The 25,227-nt window shown below is 46.5% G+C and overlaps 1 protein-coding gene across 1 annotated transcript in view; it reads right to left on the bottom strand.

Moving 5' to 3' along the window:
* The window catches only part of PRKCA (protein kinase C alpha), a 500,722-nt gene that overhangs the window by 44,136 nt on the left and 431,359 nt on the right, over nucleotides 1-25,227 (bottom strand). Inside the window, exons 12-13 of the mRNA XM_003812367.6 lie at nucleotides 23,431-23,493; nucleotides 22,392-22,530 (exon numbers count right to left, since the gene is read on the bottom strand). Of these exons, the coding sequence (XP_003812415.3) occupies nucleotides 22,392-22,530; nucleotides 23,431-23,493 (202 nt within the window). The remainder of the gene's footprint in view (nucleotides 1-22,391; nucleotides 22,531-23,430; nucleotides 23,494-25,227) is intronic.

Genomic DNA, 25,227 nt, shown 5'->3' with positions numbered 1-25,227 from the left:
GTTCTCTGGCTCTCATTGGTCTAGGGAGCCAGCTCTGGGCTGAGGACCAGGCTCACAGACCATGCAATGGATGAGGAGACTCTCTTGTCTGTCCCCTATGGGGATAGGAGCAGGTGTCTCTGGCGCTTGTGGGCCAATGTGGGCTTACAGCCAAGCCCGGGGCTGCCTGATATCCTGAAGCCCCAGGCAAGGGGCTGCGACGCCAATCTGGTTTCCCATAATGGAGAAACTCACAAAAGGAGAGGCAGAGTTGGCAAGAAGGGCTAGAGCTGGTGGATTTCCCTACTGCACATGGGAGGTTGAGCTGTGGCTTCAAAGACAGACCCCCAACAGGGCCACTGTCATTCAATTTCACTGCTATTTGTCATTTAGATCATTATTATTATACTTACAAGAGCCAACTGCTTGGGGGAATGTCAGGATGTTACAAATGGCTGCCTGTCTTGTAAAAGTGAGATATGAATGCGCTTTCTTCCAGCCCGGGCACAGGACCAGGGCATGAAAGGGACCAGGGGGTAGCTTCTTGTCTTGTACAAGGCCAAGGGCCTGCAGCAGCTGGAAGGATGTCGCTCCAAGGCCACCCAGCCTTCCACTCTCTACCAGGGCTTCACACTCAAATGCCTCCCAGAGTGGATGGGACTCCAGGAGCTTTCTAACTTCTGAAAGCTCCAGCCTGGGAGAGCTTGAGGACGGCACAGGAAGGTTTTAGATGCCACTGGCAATATTGACAGTAGCTGTAACCAACATCACCACCATAGGCATGTGCCGAGAGCCAGGCTCTTTAGCTCTGAAGCTCACCTAATCCTCATAAGGCCCATTGCAAAGATGAGGAAATAAGGTACAAAGAGGCACAGTAGCTTGTCCAATGTTACACAGCTTGCAAGCAGCAACGCTTGGATTAGAACCCTGGTCATCGGCTTTGGCATCCATACTTCTGACCCTTTTTCTATACTGAAGGCCTTGATCCAGTGCGGTTCCCTAGACAGCTATGGTGGGTACTCGCCCAGTTTACATGAGTCCTGCTGAAAAGGGGCCCAAACGCTTAACAGGATCAAAACAGCCAAGATGCCTCCTTCACTCAGGAGCTCTTGGCTCTAAAGGCTTTTTCTTGAAGGAACCCACGGACCTATAAAGTACGTGTGTGGAGATTCACTCTCCCGTTCTCGGCTGCACTTGAACTGGGATTTCACTCTTCATTTTTGTGCTGTATGTATACAGCAAACCCCTAGAGCCCAATCTTAAATAAAAGGCCTGGCCACAAAAGCCTCTTCCCAGGCTGTCATTACAAAATAACGGTGGCCTTTATGCATAAAACATGCTCAAGTCCTTTTACTGTTTCAGGGAAACAAAGAATATCCTTTCTTTTTCAAAAAACAAAAACATTTTGATGGAAAAATTACATTTGTTTTGAAAAACATCATCCATTCCCAAGGATAGAACACAGGACCCCAGAGGCACTCTTTACATGTAACATGGTGAAAGCACTGTCTGACGCGTCCAAACAGCACCATTTGGAAAGAAAGAAGACAGGCCTGAAGGTTTTCTGGGTGTTCTGATCTGACAGCTGGGATCTTGGGTTTGATAACTGTCTCCTCCACTTGCTCCTGTGGGACTCACAACTCCTGGAGCCTTTGTCATGTCTACTGAGACTGTCTGCCCCTACTCAACCCAGACTTCTCCCTGGTTGGGGCTGGGCCATCCACTTCTGTACCCAGCACCAGAACCTCAGGCACGGGGCAGACACAAGGTTGTGTTGGAGAACTAGTGGATCTGATCCAAGACCACTCCATAGACACTGCCTACCTCTAAAGTGCAAAATCAAAAGGGCTGCTAGAATTGCTGGATTGCTAAGTCTGGAGGGATGATTTAGAAAAATGTTTTCAAGCTGGGCACAGTGGCTCATGCCTGTAATCCCAGCACTTTGGGAGGCCAAGGCGATAGGATCACTTGAGGTCAGGAGTTCGAGACCAGCCTGGCCAACATGGTGAAACTCTGTCTCTACTAAAAATACAAAAATCAGCTGGATGTGGTGGCACATGCCTGTGATCCCAGCTACTTGGGAGGCTGAGGCGGGAGAATCACTTGAACCCGGGAGGTAGAGGTTGCAGGGAGCCATGATGCACTGCACTCCGGCCTGGGTAACAGAGTGAGACTCCGTCTAAAACAAATAAAAATAAAATAAAATAAAATAAAATTAAAAAGGTGTTTTCAGGGTTCTGAAGAGGATCCTGAGGCTCGAAGTGGCACAGTGGCTTGCTGAGGTCATTGGGCTGGTTAACAGCAAGGTTAGGAAGAGAGAGGCCTCAGGTCTCCTGACTGTGTCCTCTTTCTAAAGCATCAGAACAGAGACCAGAGCGTCATAAACAGAAAGCCCCGCAGCAGGGGAGAAATGAAACACCCCCAACTCTCAATCGAGATACTTCCTAATTAAACTCCTTTCCAATGGCATAGCCAAAGCTCAGAATACAAGCGGGAAGCAGAATGAGGTGAGAGAGCTCCGAACCCAACTGCTGGAGGCGAGGAGCTGTGTGACTTTGGGCAAGTTGGTTAGCCTCTCTGAGCCTCCATTTCCTCAGCTGTGATCTTGGGATTTCAGCACCCACCTGACAAGCAGGTGGTGGGGATTAAATGGCATTATGTGTATTAAAATGTACTTACTGCAGCTGAGTATACATAACTCCATACTGCCTAACATTAGAAATAAGAACTGGTCTACCAGAAATAAGAAGGTGGGTGAAAGCTATTCAAGGAAATAAACTAAACTTGGCTCGGAGGGGGACAGAGGAAACATTTTGGTATATGTTAAACACTCAAATGATTGTTGGCACCTGAAAATTCTTAAGCGACAATAAACCTTCCATTCATTCTTTCAGCAAATATTAATTTACTGTGTACCAGACATAGTAAATCAGAAGTGAATCAGTTACAGAAGTGAATCAAACAGATTTTTAAAAATCTCCCCTTAGGCAATTAAATTGATTTTTTACTGGAGCAGCAAAACTTCAGGCTTCTCTCTTTTCTTATGGTATTAGGACACCCTCCTTGGCCCTCTCCTTTGCTCACTCCCACTGAGTATGGCTGACTGTACATTTCTATGGGTTGGGCACTCTGCTAGGTATCACAGATTACCAAACTAACTGGGATAACAGACAAATACGCTAAGATACGATATCCAAGATCAAGGATCTTACTATGTCACATGGGAAATGACTACAATATTTGAAATCCTTGGACAAAGTGCATTATATAAAAAAAAAGAAAACTGGCCGGGCACAGTGGCTCACGTTTGTAATCCCAGCACTTTGGGAGGCCGAGGTGGGCAGATTACTTGAGGTCAGCAGTTCAAGACCAGCCTGTCCAAAAATTAGCCGGGTGTGGTGGTAAGTGCCTGTAATCCCAGCTGCTCGGGAGGCTGGGGCATGAGAATTGCTTGAACCTGGGAGGTAGAGGTTGCAGTGAGCCAAGATCGTGCCACTGCACTTTAGCCTGGGCAACAGAGCGAGACTCCATCTCAACAACAACCACCGCCAAATAAATAAGTAAAGAAAAATAAAGAAAATTACCACAAGATTAAAAACAAAGAGTCTAGAGTCCAAACTATGTATCTTTTTTTTTTTTTTTTTTTTTGAGACGGAGTCTTGCTCTGTCACCAGGCTGGAGTGCAGTGGCGTGATCTTGGCTCACTACAACCTCTGCCTCCCGAGTTCAAGTGATTCTCCTGCCTCAGGCTCCTGAGTAGCTAGGACCACAGGCAGACGCCACCACACCCGGCTAATTTTTGTATTTTTAGTAGAGACTGAGTTTCACCATGTTGGCCAGGATGGTCTCAATCTCCTGACCTGGTGATCCGCCCACCTCGGCCTCCCAAAGTGTTGGGATTACAGGTGTGAGCCACTGCGCCCAGCCTATGTATTTTCTATTTAGACAAAAATTGTGGCTCTATGTACAATTGGAGAAAACAGAAAATGATCTCTCTAGTAGTAATTACACCAATGAAAGTGCTTTAAAATCTATTTAGAGTAGCCACCCTTTTATACCTCCCTGTAAGAATGGGAAGCAAACAGCAGAACAGCCTAAGTACCCCTCCCAAAAAAGGTCAGAAGAGGATCAAATGAAAGCAGTGTTTGCAATTGTTTATACTGGCTTCAAACAGCAGCTAATTCCTACTATACATGTTGGATTCAACTTGCTAATATTTTGTTGAGGATTTTTGCATCTATGTTCATGAGAGGTATTAGTCTGTAGTTTTCCATGCTGGTGTTTGTTTATCATCCTTTAACATCCATGGGATCTGTAGTGATGTCCTCTTTCATTTATTAGTAACTTGTGCTCTCTCTTTTTCTTAATTTGACTTGAGGCTTATCAATTTTATTGATGTTTTCAAAGAACTTCCTTTTGGGTTTGTTGATTTTCCCTGTTTTCTATTTTCTATTTCATTGGCTTCTGCTCTAGTTTTTATTTTCTTTTGCTGACTGTGGATTTAATTTGCTCTTCTTTCTCTAGCTTCCTAAGATGGAAGCTTAGGTGATTGATTTTAGATCTTTCTTCTTTTCTAATGTATGAATTCAATACGATAAATTTCCTAAGCCCTGATTTAATTGCACCGTATAACATTTGATAAGTCGTATCTACGTTTTCATTTATTTAACAATATTTTAAAATTTCCTTTTAGATTTCTTCTTAGACCCACACTATTTAGAAGGGTTCTTTAATCTTCAAGTATTTTGGAATTTTCTAGCTATCTTTGTTATTGATTTTTAGTTTGGGTCTATTGTGGTCTGAGAGAAGACACTGCATGGTTTCTATTATTTTCAGTTTGTTAAGGTGTGTTTTATGGCACAGAATGTGGTCTATATTGGTGAATGTTCTATGTGAGCTTGTGAAGAATGTATGTTATTCTGCTGTCGTTGGATGAAGTAGAGTCTACAGGACAGTATTGCTGAGTTCAACTCCGTCCCTACTGATTCTCTCCTTGCGGGATATGTCTATTTCTGATAGAGGGGCACTGAAGCCTTCAAATGAAATAGTGGATTCATCTATTTCTACCTGCAGTTCTATCATGTTTGGCCGTATGTATTTCAATCCTCTGCTGTTACACGCACACATTAACAACTGCTATGTTTTCTTGGAGACTTGACCCCTTTATCATTATGTAATGCCCTTCCATGATAACTCTCCTTGCTCTGAGGTCTGCTTTAGCTGCAATTAATATAGTGACTCCTAATTTCTTTGATTAGTATTAGCATGATATATCTTTTATACCCACTTACTTTTAATCTACATGTTTTTATACTTAAAGTGGATTTCTTGTATAGAGTTAAGTCTTGTTTTTTGATCTCGTCTGGCAATCTTCTAATTGCTGCATTTAGACCAATGACTTTGAAAGTTATTTGTGATATAACTGGATTAATCACTGCTATATTTGTTATTGTCTTCTATTTGTGGCCCTTGTCCATTTTTTTTTTTTGTCTCCCACTCTTTTTCTGCCTCTTGCGGGTTTAGCTGAGCATTTCATATGATTCCATTGTTTCTTTTCTTAGCATATCAGTGACTTCCTTTTTTCCTTTTCTTAGTGGTTGCCCTAGAATATGCAATATATATTTACAACGAAACCAAGTCTACTTTATTTTTTTTTTTTTTGAGACGGAGTCTCGCTCTGTCACCCAGGCTGGAGTGCAGTGGCGCCATCTTGGCTCACTGCAAGCTCTGCCTCCCGGGTTCACGCCATTCTCCTGCCTCAGCCTCCCGAGTACCTGGGACTACAGGTGCCCGCCACCACGCCCGGCTAATTTTTTTTGTATTTTTAGTAGAGATGGGGTTTCACCTTGTTAGCCAGGATGGTCTCAATCTCCTGACCTTGTAATCCACCCGCCTCGGCCTCCCAAAGTGCTAGGATTACAGGCATGAGCCACCACGCCCAGCCCAAGTCTACTTTCAAATAACACTGTAACACTTCATGCATAGTGAAAGTAGCTATGATAACAAAATAATCCTAATTCTTCCCTCTTGTCCCTTCTATCACTGCTCTCGTTCATTTCACTTATACATAGGATACGCACACACACTAGAATATGTTATTATTTTGAAAAAAACTCATGTTAGATCAAGAATACTAAAAGTATTTTACTTTCACCTATACCTTCTCTGATGCTCTTGTTAGTTTTTATTTCATAATCATAAACTTAACTCTGCAATTCAACGAGGCATGGAAGGGAATAAGGAAAATATGGAACCCAAGGAACTGCAGCAAGAGCACAAAGATGAGAGGCTACTGCCAGCGAATGGGGTGGAGGGGTGCTCTCCTGAGCTACGGAAGGAATGTCTGGTGGTTAAGATAGAACATGAGTCAAATTTATTAAGAGTCGTCCATAGTCAGCAATGATGAGCTTCTTGCTGGCCTTGGCATTCTTGGACCCAAAGTGCTCCATGGTTTCCACAATATTCTCTTCACCTTGCCAAAGACCACATGCATGCCACTCTGCCATTCAACCACTCAGCCTTGGCAGTGCAGATGAGAAACTGGGAACCATCTGTATTGTGTCTAACATTTGCCATGGACAAGATGCCAGGACCTGTATGCTTCAGGATGAAGTGCTCACCATCAAATTTCTTCCCGTAGATCAAATTTCTTTCTTGATACCAGTAAATTTTCTTGGAAATTTGATGGTGTGTGAAGTAACCACTCTGACACACAAACCCTGGCATGATTCTGTGAAAGCAAAGAGCCCTTATAACCAAATCATTTCTCTCCAGTGCTCAGAGCACAAAAATTTTCTGCTGTTTTTGGAATGCAGTCTGCAAACAGCTTGAAAGAGATGCGGCCTCATGTTGAAGAACACAATGGGGCTGCCCACGGCTGGTGCAGGGGGCTATGGGTGGTGGCAGCATCTGCAAAGCCTGCCCTTCCTTGCCCCATGGAGATCCTAGTTTCTGACCTATGTCACTTTCCTTCTCTCTAAAGAACTTCTTTTGGCCGGGCGCGGTGGCTCACACCTGTAATCCCAGCACTTTGGAAGGCTGATGCGGGTGGATCACGAGGTCAGGAGATCGAGACCATCCTGGCTAACACAGTGAAACCCTGTCTCTACTAAAAATACAAAAACATTAGCCAGGCATGGTGGTGGGCACCTGTAGTCCCAGCTACTTGAGAGGCTGAGGCAGGAGAATGGTATGAACCTGGGAGGCGGAGCTTGCAGTGAGCCGAGATGGCGCCACTGCACTCCAGCCTGGGGGACAGAGCAAGACTACGTCTCAAGAAAAACCCAAAGAACAAAAAAAATTCTTTTAACATTTCTTGCCAGGCTGGTCTACTGGCAACACATTTCCTTTGTTTTTGTCTGAGAAAGTCTTTATTTCTCCTTCCCTTTTGAAGGACAATTTTGCAGGGTACACAATTCTAGGTTCGTTTTTTTTTTTTTTTCCTCCCAAAGCTTTAAATATTTCACTCTACTGTCTTTGCCCTTCTTTAGGTAACGTGTTGCTTTCCCCGCTCTGGGCTTCCCTCAGAATTCTTTGATTTTCTGCAGTTTGAATATGATATATGCCTAGCTTTTTGTTTTGTTTGAGCATTTGTCCTACTTTGTGTCATTGGAGCTTCCTGGATCTGTGATTTGGTGTCTGACATTAATTCAGGGGACATTCTCTGTCCCAATTGCTTCAAACATTCCTTGTTTCTTTCTCTCTTACGTCTCCTTCCAGTGTTCCCAGGGCATATATCTTTTGTAGCTGTCCCACAGTTCTTGGATAGTCTGTTCCATTTTTTTTTTTTCCAGTCTTTGCTTTTCCATTTTGGAAGTGTTTATTGCCATATCCTCAGGCTCAGTCACCCCAGACTCAGCTGTGTCCAGTCTACAGATGAGCCCATCAAAGGCATTCTTCATTTCTGCTCCAGTATTTCCGATCTCTAGCATCTTTTCTTTCTTGGAATTTCTCTCTGCTTAACACTGCCCATCTGTTCTTGCATGCTGTCTACTTTTTTCCACTAAAGCCCTTAGCAAATTAATCATAGTTTAAAAAAATTCCTGGTTATGGCCAGGCAGGGTGGCTCACGCCTGTAATCCCAGCACTCTGGGAGACTGAGGCAGGCGGAACACTTGAGGTCAGGAGTTCAAGACCAGCCTGGGCAACATGGTGAAACCCTGTCTCTACTAAAAATACAAAAAATTAGCTGGGCATGGTGGCTCATGCCTGTAATCCCAGCTACTTGGGAAGCTGAGGCAGGAGACTCGCTTGAACCCAGGAGGCGGAGGTTGCAGTGAGCCGAGATCATGCTACTGGACTCCAGCCTGGGTGACAGAGCAAGACTCCATCTCCAAAAAAAAAAAAAAAAAAACCAAAAACCAAAAAACAAAACTCCTGGTTATCATTCCAACATCCTTGCCACATTTGAGTCTGCATCTGATGCTTGCTTCATCTCTTCAAATTGCTTTCTTTTTTTTTTGCCATTTAGTGTGCTGTAATTGTTTTCTTGAGGGCTGGACATGGCACACTGGGTGAAAGGAACTGTAGTACATGAACCTTTAGTGATGTGGTGGTGAGGCGTGGAGAGGGAAAGTGTGCTACGGTCCGACGATGAGGTCTCTGTCTTGTGGGGAGCCTGTGCCTGCGGATTGTGACCTTCACAAGTGCTTCTTGGTCTCCCCCCTCTCCTCTTGGGTGGGAGAGGATGGGTGGAAGGGATTGGAATCGGGTATGTCCCTTCTTCTAGGTAGGTTAGGGTCTGATAAAACCCCAGGAGATTAAGCTCACATTAGCGTCTCCTGAGGGAAGCCCTTGTTAAGAAGATCGGGATGCTCTGGCATATTTCACAATGGTTATTACTTTTCTCCTCTCCCTGCCAGAAGCATGAGGCGATTTTTCTCCAGCATTCACTGTGAGGACCCGGCAGTGCTTCCTGAGGGAAAACTCCAAAACGCGTGGAGCCCCCGTGACTGATTCTCAGACTTGTCCACACTTAGCCTCCAGCAATTTGCCGATTACGGATCAGGTTTTTGCACCCCAGCACTAGTACCCAGGGAGGTTTCTGTTCTGGTAAGTTGTAATTATCTGTATCTGCCTGTGTGTCTAATTTTGGGGACAGTGGCTTGCCCTGTTACCTCATTTTTCCAATGGCTCTAGGGAGGCGAGAATTCTACCACTCAACCACCAATGCTGGTGCACTGGTCAGGAAATGAACCCAGGTCTCCCACGTGGGAGGCGCCAATGGCTCTAGGAAGAATTGTTGATTTTCCAGTCCAGCTTTTCACTTGTCAGGATGGAACGATGACGTCTAAGTTCCTAACATGCTGGACTGGAAACCAGAAGTCTGTACTTTTTCTGTGCAGAAAAGAACTGTACAATACTGGCTTGCAAGGTGCCTGGAAACAATTCAAGGCTGGGTGAGACAGCCCTGGGTGCTCAGCAAACACAAAGAACTGAAACGGTGTTTGACTAAAAGAACAACCTTCAATAAAATAAGCCATAAGAAAAGACAAACACTTCACCAGTGGTGTCTCGCCCGCAAATAATGCCAGGCAGTGGGGTTCAGCAGTCTCCTGGGCTTTGGGCCAGGAAGCCAGGAGCGTGAAGTGGCCCCAGGACACCTGAATCATGTGTGATGAGGTGGTTATTAAGGAGGCGTGACTGGACTAACCTTCTGAAGGAGCCATAAATAAAACTCTGAATAAAGTGCTGGGCTTTTGATCTGGCAGAAAGGTGTTCTCCCCACCGCCACCCCATGCCGCGCTTCTCCAAGTCTGGAATGTGCACTGGGGGGGCGTGGGGTGTGATTTTCTGTGATCCTCAGAGGAGGCACTGACAATACTGGGTCAGGTGGTGGGAGGCAGCACCGCTTCAAGTCTTCATGGAATGCTTCCAAGGAAGCTCTTGTTTGGGATGAATCTCTTTTTAGCTCTTTGGTAAGGCTAGCTGATCCTGGCAGAAATCGGGAAGGTGACTGTGGAGCAACTGGGTCTAGAAAAACATCATCTAATTGAGTTGGGTCACCCGACCTTGGAATTGCATCCCCCGCCGCCAAATCCGTGTGCTGAAGCCCTAACCCCCAGTGTGACTGTTCTGTAGAGGTAAGGCCTTGAAGGAGGTAATTAGGGGAGAATGAACTCATCAAGGTGGGGCCCTGATCTGACAGGTGCAATTCCGTCCTTAACATTTCCCAAGGACCTGGAAGGCCAAGTTTGACTTAAGAATTCATGGACCCCTGAGATTCCACTCCAGTATGTGGAGGCCTAAGAATGTAATATTGACATGGCCCACCCCACATCATCTAATCGACTTGGCCCACTGGACCTCTCCAGCGCCATGCCCAGCAAACTAATTTCTCGTTACGTCAAAGAAATCAAACACCTCTTTAGATCCTCTCTTTTCCCCCACCGAGTTTTTCAGGAACCTCCTTAATGGTGAGATGCACTAAGAATGTAATATTGACTATAAATCAAATGTGAATCAGAGCCACCCCTGAGCACAGTCTTTAAGCCAGCACTATGCTAGCTCGTACCCTCGTTTACCACTGGAGAAGTCGAGGCACAGCAAGCTCAAGTGAGGTGACCAGAGTCACACGCACAGTGGGGAGGTGGCAGATGGGGCCAGGATTCATCCTGGCTTTTGCTTTACTGTCGCACATGGTGCCCGCTCTGTGTAAGAAGGAGCTGTGAATGGGACAAAGACATCTGAGATCGTGCCCCTGCCCTCTGGGGCCTTTATTTATTCCTCCTTCCTGTTCTGCTTGATAAGAGTGACAACGATGTTGATTGTATGAATACATACACATACATATATATATATATGAACATATATATGAAAAAAGATATGAATATATAAAATACATCTCGCTTTATAACATAATCTACTTGGCCCTAACCCACAACTCCCTATTGACCTAGGATGAGGCCATCTCTAACATGTGGGGTGAGGGAGCCGGGACAAGAATAACTAAGACTCACACAGCCTTTATCTAAATAGGAGTATTACAAATCAAGCCAACAGACTGTTAAATACAGTATGCTCTTTCCCACCCCTTGACACAAGTACCTTCCTGTATTGGTTGGCTTGAGCTACCCTTATAAAATACCACAGACTGGGTGGCTTGAACAACAGAAATTTCTCTTGGGTCTGGAGGCTGGAAGTCCAGGATGAAGGTGCTGGCAGGTGGGCTTCTGGTGAGGCCTCTCTTGGTGCCGTGCTGGCTGCCTCCTTCTCGCTGTGTCCTGACGTGGCTTTTATTCCGTATGCACACTCCTGTGGCCTCTTCCCCTCCCCATAAGAACACTAATCCTATCAGATCAGAGCGCCACCTTGATGAACTCATTCCCCCCTAATTACCTTCTTCAAGGCCTTATCTCTACAGAACAGTCACACTGGAGGTTAGGGCTTTAGCACACGGATTTGTGGGGTGGGGGCGTGGGGATGCAATTCAGTCCTTCACATTTCCCAAGAACCTGGAAGGCCAAGTTTGACTTAAGAATTCATGGACCCCTGAGATTCCACTCCAGTATGTGGAGGCCTAAGAATGTACTACTGACATGGCCCACCCCACTTCTCTTCCCAGGCCCTTTCCATCATAGCACCCCAACCTGCATGTCTAACTGCGTCCCACTGCCCCTGCAAACAGCCATCCACTGACTCCTCCACTGGCCACAGGAGTGCATACGCCAGCAGGGCGGTGCTCACAGGAAGGATGGATCTTGGCAAGAGGCCCTGGAAGGGAATTCCAGGCTCTGAGTACCCAGGTTGTTGTCTAAAAGGGGTCAGAGAGCAGGCTGTGAGTGGGCATTGGCCCTGCAGACTCTAACCGTATAAGGAGAGCCCAGGCTGGGGACTCAGGGGGAGAGGAGAGCCCATCAAGATAGGGCTTAACAAACCGTAGCCTGTAGGCCAAATTCAGTCTTTGTACAGCCTGTGAGCTAAGCATGCTTTTTACATTTTTAAATGTAAAATGATTTTGGCAAGAACAGTTGCTCAATTTTGCCTCTTGGCAAAAATCTAAAATTAAGATTTAGGAAAAGCCTATTTTTTATCTAGTCCCTGGCAGAGAAAGTTTGCTCAGCTCTGCTCTAAAACACAGGGCAGGGGCCCTCTTGCCTGGTCCTCACTGTCTTTGACCTGCAGAATGTGTTGGAAGTAACACAGTTCAGTTCCAGGTAGAGACTTCAGCAGCCTGTGGCTTCTGTTTTTGGCCTTTTAGTAGCCAGCACCATGTCAAGAAGCTCAGTGACAAGTGGCTGCATGGAAAGAAGGACCAGGTAGAGGAGAACCCATGTGGCATTGGCCAATAGCTGGAAGGTACCTTGGGCCCTCCAGCCCCAGCAGAGCCATGGTAGGGATGTCCCTGCAGCAGCAAGGAGTCCACCTGCCGGGTCCTGATGGAGGCCCTGGCTCCAAGAATCGCAGCATTAACTTTATTTATTTATTTGGCGACAGAGTCTTGCTGTTGCCCAGGCTGGAGAGCACCGGCATGATCTTGGCTCACCACAGCCCCCACCTCCCAGGTTCAAGTGACCCTCCTGCCTCAACCTCCTGAGTAGCTGGGACTACACAGGTGCCCACCACCACACCCAGCTAATTTTTTGTATTTTTAGTAGAGATGGGGTTTTGCCATGTTGGCCAGGCTGGTCTCGAACTCCTGGCCTCAGGTGATCCTCCCGCCCCGGCCTCCCAAAGTGCTGGGATTACAGGTGTGAGCCACCGCACCCAGCTCAATGTGATTACTGTTTTAAGCCATTATGTTCTGGGGCGATTACACATCAATAGATAATTGAAACAACTGCCAAATAATGGACAAGGCTTTCCGGAGTGCTCCCTCTGAGGCAGGCTAAGTCATTATGGCCAGACTCACTGAGCCCTCAAAGTTGGGCTTTTAGGAAGATGCTGTGATTATACCCTATTATACAGATGTCACCCCAAGTTCTTAAAATAGCAGTACTGTAGCCAGAGTTTATAATACAGTTTGGATCTGTGTCCCTACCCACATTTCATGTTGAAATGTAATCCCCAGTGCTGGAGGTGGGGCCTGGTGGGAGGTGACTGGCTCATGGGAGCAGTTTCTCATGAATGGTTTAGCATCATCCGCCTAGTGCTATTCTCGTGGCAGAGTTCTCATGAGATCTGGTTGTTTGAAAGTGTGTAGCACCTCCCTGCTCTCTCTCTTGCTCTGGCTATGGAAGATGTGCCTGCTTCCCCTTCTGCCATGATTGTAAGTTTCCTGAGACCCCCCTAGCCATGCTTCCTGGGAGGAAGGAAGCAGCAGCCCTTGTCCCTGGTCTCTCCCTCTGAGGGTGGCAGGGGCATAGGAGGTGCTAGGGAAAAGCTGGGCAGGAGTCCCAACTCAGCACCCACCTATAGGACCCTGCTCATCTCAGGCCTCCTCTGGGGTCAGCAGAGAAGCTGTGCAAAATGTTAATTATGCATCAGAACAAAATAACTGCTTGTATGGTAAAGGAATGAAGTGTGAGTTAGGAATAACTTGTGTCGTAAGAGCTTTATTAGCTGGATTAAAAGATTTTCCAGAACCAGGAAGTCTCAAAGTCTAGTGGATCTCTACAGATATGATTTGGAGACAGGGCAATAAGTGATACACTGAGGTGGCAACTGGCCATGGATGGCATCAGGGCGCCAGCCTCTGCTCTGAGGCTGGCGGGCCAGCATTCTGCCCCTGCCATGTGCCATCTGTGAGCCCTGAGCAGGTCCCTTCTCCTCTCCAAGTCTCCTTTACAGTGTTTGTAAAGCATGAATAATACCACTTACCTTAGAGGGCTATTGTAAGAATTAAATGTGATAACAGGCGTAAGTGCATGGCGCATAGCAAGAAATGAACAAATGTTAGTAATCTCTCATGATACCCACCTCCATCCTGCCATCGCCTGGGCAATGTTACAAAGAAAGAGGCGAAATAAGCTCAGAAATCTCTGACCCACTTTTACAGGATTTAAGCAAATCCCTAAATAAAGGGCTAATTAAAGCATGCTGCCAAATACCAGGAGTAAAAATCTAACAGAGCATTATCTGAGCTCTGAAAGCCAATAACAGGCCTGTGAGAGCAGCTCACTGGCACATGTGGAGTGACATGTTGTTTGGGTAGCATTGGAGCTGATGTCTGCAGGCCCTTCCTCCCAGGGTAACAGTTACCGCAGGGAAAAGCTGCTCAGTCCTGTGTTCAAAACCAAGTCTGCATTGAACTGGGGAGGTGGGGAAAATTAACAAATCTCTGTGCCTCAGTTTCACCATCCAGGAATTAGAATTGACTTAGGATTAAACAAAATAAACAAGTTGCTCAGCCCTGGTCTGGGATGTAGCAGGCATTTGCGAAGGGGCAGCGAATCCACCAGGAGCTGGTTACTTCTGGAGGGAGGATTGGAAGTGGGGAGGCTCAGAAGAAAGGAGCGGGCCACATTGGTTTCATAGACCACAATATCGCAGAAGGTGCCCAGTGCTCTAGAGAGGAGGCTAAACTGATTAAACTCCAAGGTGGGGAGAATTATGAGACAGTTAAAGAGCTGCAGGCAGACAATACAATATATGAGATAATAAAACCAACATAATTCCTAGAAAAGATCTGAGAATCGCACAACTTAAAGAAGACCCCAAAGGAAAACCTGGCTTTGGCTCTTTAAAAATTTCTTTGAGGGAAAGCGGCGGCTTCATTTTCTCTCTTGCAACGCTGGAGTTACTGGACCATGACCCTCCATAGAGGGAAATTGGCCTTTGATAGAAAGAAAGCCGCCCTTTGGTTTATCATTCTGTTTCTTTCATCAAGTGCTTTTCTTTGCTCCTGCCCATGCTGGGCTGGTGCGGGGCCCATGGTTCAGAAGCGGCTGATCTCAGAGGAGCCATTGCTGGTGCTGATTGGCTTTTCTCTCCCTGTATCTCATTCTCCCCCTTTCTTCTTGGTGGTGAGTGCTAATTTACTGCCTGACTGCCCGGCTGCATGTATACCACATGAGTTATTTTCTCTTTGAACCTTTAGATACTCTTATTTTCTATCCCTCTCTACAATCCTTTCCCCAGAGGCCAGGAGAAGTCTCTGGGGTCAGCTGGGGCTGTCTGGGGGACCTGGGATGATGTCCCATCGACCTTCAGACACTCAGGTCCCCCAACCTGCTGGCTCTCTTCAGCCGATGACATGAGGTGGTGTGGCCCTTCTCTGCACTGTCACATACCATCAGCCCAACACCTGTGACGGCCTTGGAAGTCACCCTTCCAATCACCTGGCTAAAGAGTTCCACCCCTCTCAGTCTCCAAGGCTTCATCTCTGTCCTCCTGCAGTGTCTCCCCTGCAGATTCCTAGGTGGCCACATCCAGGAGTGCAGCGTGCAGGCACCCATGCCAAGTACACACTGAGTGCCAGGCACTGCTCCAGACCCTGGGGTGGGGGCACAGCAGCCAACACCAGATGAAATTCTGCCCGTGGTGGAGCTTGGTGAGATAGACTGAAAAATCAATTCAGGAGTACATCTTTGTCCCTCCAAGGGGGATGAGTGCCATGAAAAACAGCAGGGACAGGAGTCAGCAGTCCTGGATGGGACTGGAGGTTTGCAGGTTCAAATAGGGTCACCAGGGCAGGGGGCCTCCCCAAGGTGATCTCTGAGCAGATGCCTGGGGTGGGACATGCTGGGTGGAAGGAAAAAGAAGAGGAACTGGCCTGAGGATGGAGAGTTCTGGCAAATTGGAGAGTGGAAAGGGAGCTAGTGCAATGGGTCTAGAGAGATCCGGAGGGGTGGAGGGCGGGGGAGGAGGTCAGGGAGGGAATGCGGGGGGCCAGGTGCTAAAGGGTCTTGGGGCCCCTGTGAAGGCTTTGGCTTCTCCAAGATACCCAATTCAGAGCCAAGATACCTAATACCCGCCCGTCCTGGTGTCACCCTCTGAAGATGCAGACTGGCCAGGGAGGGGGTTTCAGCTTTCTTGCCACCGTGAGGTCTCCTGTGTGCCCCTCACCTTCCTCCTGAAGCTGAGAGGGAAGGGCATCCTTACCACGGGTGCCCCATTCCTTCTTTCTCCCTCCCTCCCTCCCGCCCTCCCTCTCTCTCTCTGGCATTTCCCCTTTGGCTTAGAAACTTTGGCTCAAGTTTCTGCAACGTAAATGATGCTTCCTTCAGCCTGCCTTCCTGGGAGTGACTGTCCACTTTCTTTCCTTCCATTTACCATAGATGTCCTCAAAGGAAGGTCCTCCTGCTGCGCTGCTGATGCTCACGCTCACCCCATCCCGGCGTCATTACCAACACTGCTCTCTCAGGGATCATCGGGTCCCAGTGGCTAGATCTTCTGCCCACCCCACTCCCGTCTGCTGGACCTCCTCAGTCCCTGGCCACCCTGACTTCATGAACATTTGCCCTCCTTGGGGTCCAAAAACGAGACGGCTGTCTAGTGCTTCCACCTCTATGGACATCCCTTGGTCTTTATTCCTCCCACCTTTAATGTGCTCCCCCCAAATATTAATAGGACTCTTGACCTCAAGAAGACAGGTCATAGGTGATAGCCCATTGGCTGAATTTCACTTGTATACACATGTTAAAAAACATATGTTAGGGCCAACTTGGAACAATTAGGTGTATTTTACATAAAAATGCAGGAATCTGGCTGCTGTCCCAGGCATCACTGGGCTGGCATTCCTGTAGGGCGGGAACGCAGAATCTGTGACCCCAGAATGGCTCTTCAGCTCTCTGGACCCATGAAGCCCCCAGTCCTCCCAGGAGTATGCCCATCTGCTGATAGGCAGCTGGCTGCAGGTCAGGCAACCACGTCTGCAAGCTTCTTCCCTGGAAATTTCAACCGTGTTGGAGGCACCATCTGTTACTGCTGAGAATACTGCCCTGTCCACCTCTCAAAATCCACAGTCCTCCTGGGCTGCAGTCACTGATTTCCAGCTGCCTCCAGCCCCAAGGCCCTCCTCCCAGCTCTCCTCTGGGCTCCTCTTTCTGGCCCGGCACCCCCCGGCCTGGAACAGTGCCCAGCACTCGGGGGGCACCCTGAATATGCCAACAGATCGATGCCCATGTGCTGGGGAGGGGCTTGCGTGTGGCTGGATCACCCTTGGTTTCTAAGGGATCTCCCTGGGGATAACAGCTGGAATGCAATTCTGCGTCATTCACTGCATCTCTGATCATGACTCAGGTCCCTGATTCACGTTGAGATAAGTGAGTGGCCAAGAAAACGTGGCCCAAACTGAGTGCTCACTTTCACCTGCTTTTTCTCCCATATCTATGGAGACAATGCAATAGGTAAAAAGAATGTACGGGCTCCGGTCAGAACATCTCGGATCCAAATCCCACCTTTGCTCTTACCAGCTATGTGACCTTGGGCAAGTCACTGAACTTCTGCTCATACTAACATGTGGCAAGTCAGAAGTGCTCAGGGGGGTTGGTGCAGGGAAGTCAGTGTATCACGGGTGATGTCCTTTGTGTGTGGTCTAACGTAGCCCCCGCCATAGCAATGCTGTGAGGAAGACTCTACATGGCACATTTGAAAAAACTTCACTTCAGGGCCGGGCACAGTGGCTCAGGCCTGTAATTCTAGTGCTTTGGGAGGCCAAGGCAGGAGGACTGCCTGAGCCCAGGAAATTGAGTCCAGTCTGGGCAACACAGCGAGACCCCCATCCCTACAAAATTTTTTTTAAATTAGCAGGCGTGGTGGCACATGCCTGTAGTCCCAGTTAACCAAGAGGTTGAGGTGGAAGGATCACTTGAGCCCAGGAGATTGAGACTGCATGGAGCTATGATTGCTACTGCACTCCAGCCTGGACGACAGAGCGAAACTCTGTCTTTAAAAAAATAAAGTTCTGGCCGGGCGCGGTGGCTCACGCCTGTAATCCCAGCACTTTGGGAGGCCGAGGCGGGCGGATCACGAGGTCAGGAGATCGAGACCATCCTGGCTAACACGGTGAAACCCCGTCTCTACTAAAAATACAAAAAATTAGCCGGGCGTGGTAGCGGGCGCCTGTAGTCCCAGCTACTCGGGAGGCTGAGGCAGGAGAATGGCGTGAACCCGGGAGGCGGAGCTTGCAGTGAGCCGAGATCGCGCCACTGCACTCCAGCCTGGGCGACAGAGCGAGACTCCGTCTCAAAAAAAAAAAAAAAAAATAAATAAATAAATAAATAAAGTTCTTAGAACAAAATTATATAAAATAAATAAAATGAAAAGCTTTGCTCTCACTGCAGTAGGGGGTTCTCGGGACACAGGCCAGAAGCAGACACTCTTCCTGCTTCTCTTTCTTCCAGGCGAGAGTGCGCAATGCTAGTGTCTGGAGCCTGATTCTTGGCTGCTGGGATCTACTTGACTTGTGACTGGATCTCACATGCCCAGAATAACTAAGTTTCAGAGATGGATTAAATCCAAATGAAGCCTTTGCTTGGCCTGCTCAAGGACTCTCATTGACCCTGAAGAATTCTTTCTATGTCAAAGCAAAGAGGACCCTCTGTGTCAGCTTTAGGAATCATTTTCTGATGAGTGCTCCTTCTGCGGGTGTCCATTTCAACTTCAAACTCTCATCTGTTAGTGACATTTTTTGCCTCAGCTTGGCTTCGCTGGCTAAGGAGACGCTAAGGTATTAATCGATTTCAAGGTTTTTGAACAAATAGCCATAAATACGTAAGCCTCCGCTTTGCCTATTAAGGAGAATGCCATGCGAGATAATGATTTTGTCTCTGCCTGACAGGAGTATTTGCACAGAGGACAAATACTATTTTAACCTTTCCACACATTTTGAATTTTCCACACAAAATATTATTTTAACCTTTCCACACATTTTGAAACCTTGAACCTATCTGATCTTTCTCTATACTGTAAGCATTCGTGTGGCCAAATATGCCAAATTACTGAACACTTATGAGGAAAAAATGCTAGCAAAAGCTGGAATAGGCTAGGCACAGGTGGTGGCACACACCTGTACTACCAGCAACCTATGGACTGAGGCAGGAGGATCCCCTGAGCCCAGGAAGTTGAGGCTGCAGTGAGCTGTGGCACTCCAGCCTGGGCAACAGAGTGAGGCTCTGTCTCAAAAAAAAAAAAAAAAAGCAAGGCAACAAAAAAGGTGAAACAACCTTAAGGTGATTTTCCAAAGCAGTGGTGCCTGATGTTTTCAACGAAAGCCGACTGGAATCCACATATAGATTTTCATTCCTGCTGGTCAGTATGATGTCACTTCTTATAAACTGAAAGCACTTGGAGGGCAAGGGCCATCTGATGTCTTTTTGTATCCCTCGTGGCACCATGCTTAAGCACAGTAAGCACGCAGAGTGCTGTCTGGATACGTGAGTCGCTCAAGTTTCGAGCAGTTTAGTGTAGTGAGCAGTGCAAAGGTTTGGAGGTGACCTGGGCTTGGGATCAAATCCTAATTCTGGCATTTCTCAGTAACGTGGCCTTAGACACGTTACTAACCACCTCTGTCACTTCATCTGAAACACAGATCTGATGCTACCTCCCTGTGGGGCTTGTCATGAGGATTAAATGAGAGAAGGTTTATTTTATTTATTTATTTATTTATTTTTGAGACGGTGTCTCACTCCATTGCCCAGGCTGGAGTGCAGTGGCACGATCTTAGCTCACTGCAATCTCTGCCTCCCAGGTTCAAGCAATTCTCCTGCCTCAGCCTCCTGAGCAGCTGGAATTACAGGCACCTGCCACCACACCCGGCTAATTTTTGTATTTTTTAGTAGAGATGGGGTTTCACTATGTTGGCCAGGCTGGTCTTGAACTTCCACCTCAACTGATCCACCTGCCTTGGCCTCCCAAAGCACTGGGATTATAGGAGTGAGCCACTGTGCCCAGCCAAGAGAAAGTTTATCATGTGCCTGGCACATGGTAGACAATAGAAGGTGGTCATTTCCTCTATTATTGCTTGTACAGTAGATGTAAGGAGGGGAATGAAGGCTTCAGATGTGAAAGTATCTAGAGCAAGAGCAGAGTATTCTCTGTGTATGAAGAGGCCCGAAGTTACCAAGACATGACAGAAGTGTGTTTAGGTGTCCCTGTTGAGGATGGTGAGGAGGTTCTCCAACATATAACAAGTGTGATAGACTAAGTCCCCTCTCCCCCACAGATGTCCACATCCTTATCCCTGGAACCTGTAAATCTATTACCTTTATGCATTAAAAAGGATTTTGCAGAGGCAAGTTAAGGATCTTGGGCTAGGGAGATGATCCTGGATTATCCAAGTGGGCCCCATATAATCCCAAAGATCCTTGTAGGAGAAGAGGGAGGCTGGAGGGTTGTAGTCGGAAAAGACAGAGAGATTGGAAGATGCTACGTTGCATGGGGGAGGGAAGAAGACACGAGCCAAGGAATGCAGGTGGTGGCCTCTTGATGTTGGAAAAGGCATGGATGGCAACAGGTTCTCCCCTAAAGCTTCCAGAAGAAACCAGCTCTGCCCACAGTTTGACTTTAGTCCAGTGAGGCTGATTTTGGACTTCTGATCTCCAGAACCACATGATAATAAATCTGAGTTATTTTAAACTGCTGAGTTTGTGGTTATCTGTTACAGTGGCAACAGGAACTCATACCGTGAATGATACCGAACCGCAATAACAAAAAAAGACAAGACACTCAAATGGACAAACCTTAATGATACGGAAAATTTTGTCTCTACTGTACACTGTTGTTCCTGGTGTTATTAGATAGCTGAGGTGTTACTGAACACAAGGAGCTATTTGTCGGAACAGGAGAGACCTGGTCTTAATAGAGATGAGGTTCAATGCCACCTTTATTCCTAAAAAAGCTGCCATTCCCTGTCACTAAGCTTTTACAGCATCTGCTGAATTGTTCAATGAAGGCTGAATGGCTCATAATCACAGCCTGCTTAATACCTGTCATTTAGTAACAGGCTTCAGAATAAATACTACATCAAGAGGTTGTATTTCTGACAGTACCCTGTCTATTCCTCATATTTGAAAAATAAGACTATTTAATTTCACCTCATGTCTGTAGGTACTAATGACGGAGTTCTTTTGGGGGAAAATCCCAGTAAGTTATGCAGCAAGATCACATATCACCTCTGGCCATGCGATTCAGAATTTAAGTTTCTAAATGAAGTCTATGTGTCCACGCTGTCTTGAAATATCGTAAAACTACAAGGTCTTCACAAAGGAATAAAAAGCAGCTTCCCTTTTGGAATAATGACTATGGAGGGTCTACTAGATGCAAAATGTTGTATTAGGCACTTCAGTCCACACAGCAATTCTACAAGGAGGATATTATCCCTAGGGTGCCGCTGAAGAAACGGGGTTCAGAGACGTTAAGTAACTCACCCAAGTTCCCACAGTCTGTAAATAACAGATTCCAGATTGAAGCTCACATGGGTCTGACTTCTGAGCTTGTGGGTGCCTTTTTCACTATCCCTACTGTCTCTGAGATAAATGCATGGGGTAATCTGTTGAATAAATGTGAGACCGGCTGCCAACAGCTCATCTGAGGGCTCTGTGAAGAGCTGAAGCCAGCTCAGCTTTGGATCCATTGGTCTCCACCATGCTGGGTACAGATGGGAAAAAACTGTGGCATCCATAGGACTGTGTGTGGATGGAAAGTTGGCTCTACAGTGACTACAGTGACAACCCATTCTATCATTGGCATGTGGGATGTTTCATAAAACAGGAAAAAAAATCCTCAGTAAGTGTTATAACAAAAGCAGAGCAGCACAGCCGCTGCTGTCAAGATACAAGTCCTGGAACCATTTTGCTTAGAACCACACTGATACATTCTTCCTAGACCAGACAACATGCAGTTTAGAACAGTCATCACCGCGATGCTGCTAATACACCATCACTGCAACCCCCGTCTCACCCCGCCTTCCAGGCAGAGTATTTTCGCAAGTAATTCCCTCCACTCAACAGTATTTATTTTTTGGGGGCACAGAGTCTTGCTGTCACCCAGGCTGGAGTGCAATGGCATGATCTCAGCTCGCTGCAACCTCTGCCTCCTGGGTTCAAGAGATTCTCCTGCCTCAGCCTCCTGAGTAGCTAGGGATTATAGATGTGCACCCCATCCCTGGCTATTTTTTTGTATTTTTAGTAGAGATGGGGTTTCACCACGTTGGCCAGGCTGGTCTTGAACTCCTGACCTTATGATCCACCCACCTCGGCCTCCCAAAGTGCTGGGATTACAGGCGTGAGCCACCGCGCCCAGCCAACAGTGTTTCTTAAATGATTTTGACCACGACCATGTAACAAATACATTTTCCCAAGCAACTGGCTCACATGGAGCAAACAACAGTTCCAGGAAGCAAGACACAACCTTACTATGTGCAATGGGCTCTCCTATTTCCTCTATTTTAGTCTGTTTTGTCCAGTTTAGTCCATTTAGTGGTTGTGACCATGCACTGACTTCATGATTCGCCAGTGACCCCATATCCCATGAGAGGGCTGTGTTTACAGTTTGGGAGTCCTGGTTGAGAAAATGATCACTGGGGTTCCTACCTCTGGGGCGATATAATCTGGAGTCCCACAGAAGGTCCTGGTCGTGACTCCAACCATCATGTGTTCCTTGCACATCCCAAAGTCAGCAATTTTGATATGTCCTTCTGAATCCAACATGACGTTATCTAACTTCAGATCCCTGCAAGGAACCAGGTTAACATCAGAGTCCTTCCCATGACATAACATGGTTTGCTTTGGAACTGGTGAAATAGAAGGATATTTGAATACCTGTCAGCTCAATGGCAATATTAACTATAAGTCCCTGGACTGCAGTATCAGGAGTCAATGTGTGTTGATATCTTCAGAGACTAATATTGTGCCTGGGATACAGCAGGTGCTTAAATGCATACTGAATGGATTACTAAATGACTGGACTAGTGATTCTCAATCTTGCCTATGTCTGTGACTCTAGAGATTCCAATTGAGCATGTCTGGGAAAGTCTCAATCATTTGATTTATTCATGTCCCACACAGGGGGTCTGACACACGACCAGGTTTGCAAAATCACGGGTTTAGAACCACTTCACTGGGTCATACACATGTCCCTTCCATTCTGCCTGTGCCATATATCCTTCTAATTATGCTTCAATTAATACTGGAAGAAATTCTTCCTTCTTTGGCACCAGACTTTCAGCACAGCTACTAACAGGCAGAATTTAATTCAATAGATTTTTTTCCTTGCCTCTCCCCAGTTCCCTGTGTTCTTCTTCTGCTGAACATCTATAACAGGAATTCAGTTTCCATTGCTCCTTGACCTCCATTCCAAAGAAAAGGCAGTGGAAGGAGCTGTCAATGGAGAGAAAAATGTGTTTTCTTGTGGAAAAAGTAGAAACAAGATATAAAGTCTTTGCGGTCTAGAAATCAGAAGGTGGCTCTGATTTGCCTCCAGGGTGAGGAGGAAGGTGGGTCCCAGCAGGTCTCTGGTCCTCCTGGGGGGTTATCAACTCTGTGTCTTAAGTCACCATTCCAGAATGACATGCCCACAGAGGCCCAGCTAACCTCTCTGCTGAGCTGCTGGTAGGAGGGCTTCAATACACACCTGTAAATGATTCCTCTTTTATGAAGAAAGAACAATCCGATGGAAATCTCTGCTGCATAGAATCTGCAAAAGAAAACAGGCTTCAGGTTTCTCACTTGCTTCCTTAGATGCCTGTATACTTTTCATTCTCAAGTTCAAGCATCAAAGAGAGAAAAGAATGTCAGACCCAGAGGCTCTCAGAGACCAGCATCGTGTTCTTCCAACCCCCGGTCCTCCCTCCATCACTTCGTCCTCCAGCTCATCCGTGAATGAGACAGCTAATAAAACCAATGAGACCGGCTTCTTATTCTCGTATGGGGAAGGTGGACAAGTAGCTTATTGCCTGCAGAGTAATTTGTCATACAATCATTTAAAGAGTGGATACCAATTAGACTATTCTATGTCAGGAGTATGGCGTAAAGAAAATTTCCATTTTCCTATTCACTGGCAGAATACACTGGTGTTTGAAAATATAATACAATTACTCCCTGGAAGGCAAAGTATAGTGGGTGATGAACTCTTTAGCTAGTGTTTTCATTCCTTGCGAGTGTTGGAGTAAATGAGACACACATCATGATTCATATCTGAGTTTACTCTTTTAAATAATTCATAATAAAAAGCAGTAACTACCATCACTTCAAAATTGTTAATACATTAATAGCTGAAACTCAGATTAAAAGGGGGCGAATATTTCAAAATCTGCATAGCATTCAGGAGTCTTTGAAGTCGAAGAAGCCACAAGACTGTGTCTGTGGAAATATCACATGCAGGAGGCTCAAAATAAGCACACGTGTCTACACGAGCAGAGAGAAAAAAAATCTCTAATGATCAAGACCAAACCCTTAACGAGGGGCCACCTCTGAAGGCTAGAAGAGTACAGGAAGGGGGAGGGTGAAGAGATAGGATTACTATAGGTGATATTTACATTATTTTTCATGCTTTTCTAAACTTTTCTGCAACACAAATAATATAATGAAAGGATATTGGACCAGACACCTTTATGTTACCTTATAACATAGGGTGACTCTGCTATCTGCTCTTTATAGCCCTGTGTGACCAAGCTTTATTTTACAATCTGAGTATTTTAAGGCTTTATAACTACAACATAAGACAGAAGAAAAGGACAGGCATCTCTGAAAACTGAAAAGGAACAATCAATAAGGGCAGAAAAATCCCCCTTCACACTTTTAAAGCTTGCAACCAAAGATTCCCCTATTCTGCCTTCAGTTAATCTTCCCTAGGGTGCATAATCCCTCGCAGGCCAAAAATTCTTCCAAGGTGTCTCTTAGATGGCACAGCAGCCAGAATCCTATTAACAGGTGCTGACTTCATTCATCAGGGTACATGCCCCCGAGGTTTCCTCACTGCGGAACTAAACTCGCCCTTTGTTTAGGCTTGCTCCACTGGTGTTTCCTGAGACTTCCTGGCCCCTGAGAGGTGAGATGATGTTTTCCAGCACCAAAGTCCCAGCAGCTCCCCACACCCCTCAGATGAATCTCTCATCTTCACCTGGAGCCCACGTCTTCCTCCTGTGCTGCCGACTCCCGCATCCCATCATGCAGGTGCGTTCCAATAAAACGTTCTTAACAGAGCTCATGAATCTCCCCTCACACCACCACCTCCTTGGTGGCTGCCCCGACCCAAGCCTAAAATGGGGTCTCACTGGAAGAGGTTTATCTCTTCTCTCCTCCATAGTCAATAAGTTCTGCTTTGCTTCCTCCAGGGTGTTTTTCAAAGACACTTATTCCTCTTTGGCTCCAAGGTCTAGCCCTAACTACAGCTCCATTCCTTCTTATCTATAAAGGGTCTCACCAGCGC

Source organism: Pan paniscus, chromosome 19 (assembly GCF_029289425.2).
Source record: "Pan paniscus chromosome 19, NHGRI_mPanPan1-v2.0_pri, whole genome shotgun sequence".
NCBI classification, from domain to species: domain Eukaryota; kingdom Metazoa; phylum Chordata; class Mammalia; order Primates; family Hominidae; genus Pan; species Pan paniscus.
The sequence above is the reverse complement of the archived record's forward strand: the minus strand, read 5'-3'. Positions and strand labels throughout refer to the sequence as shown.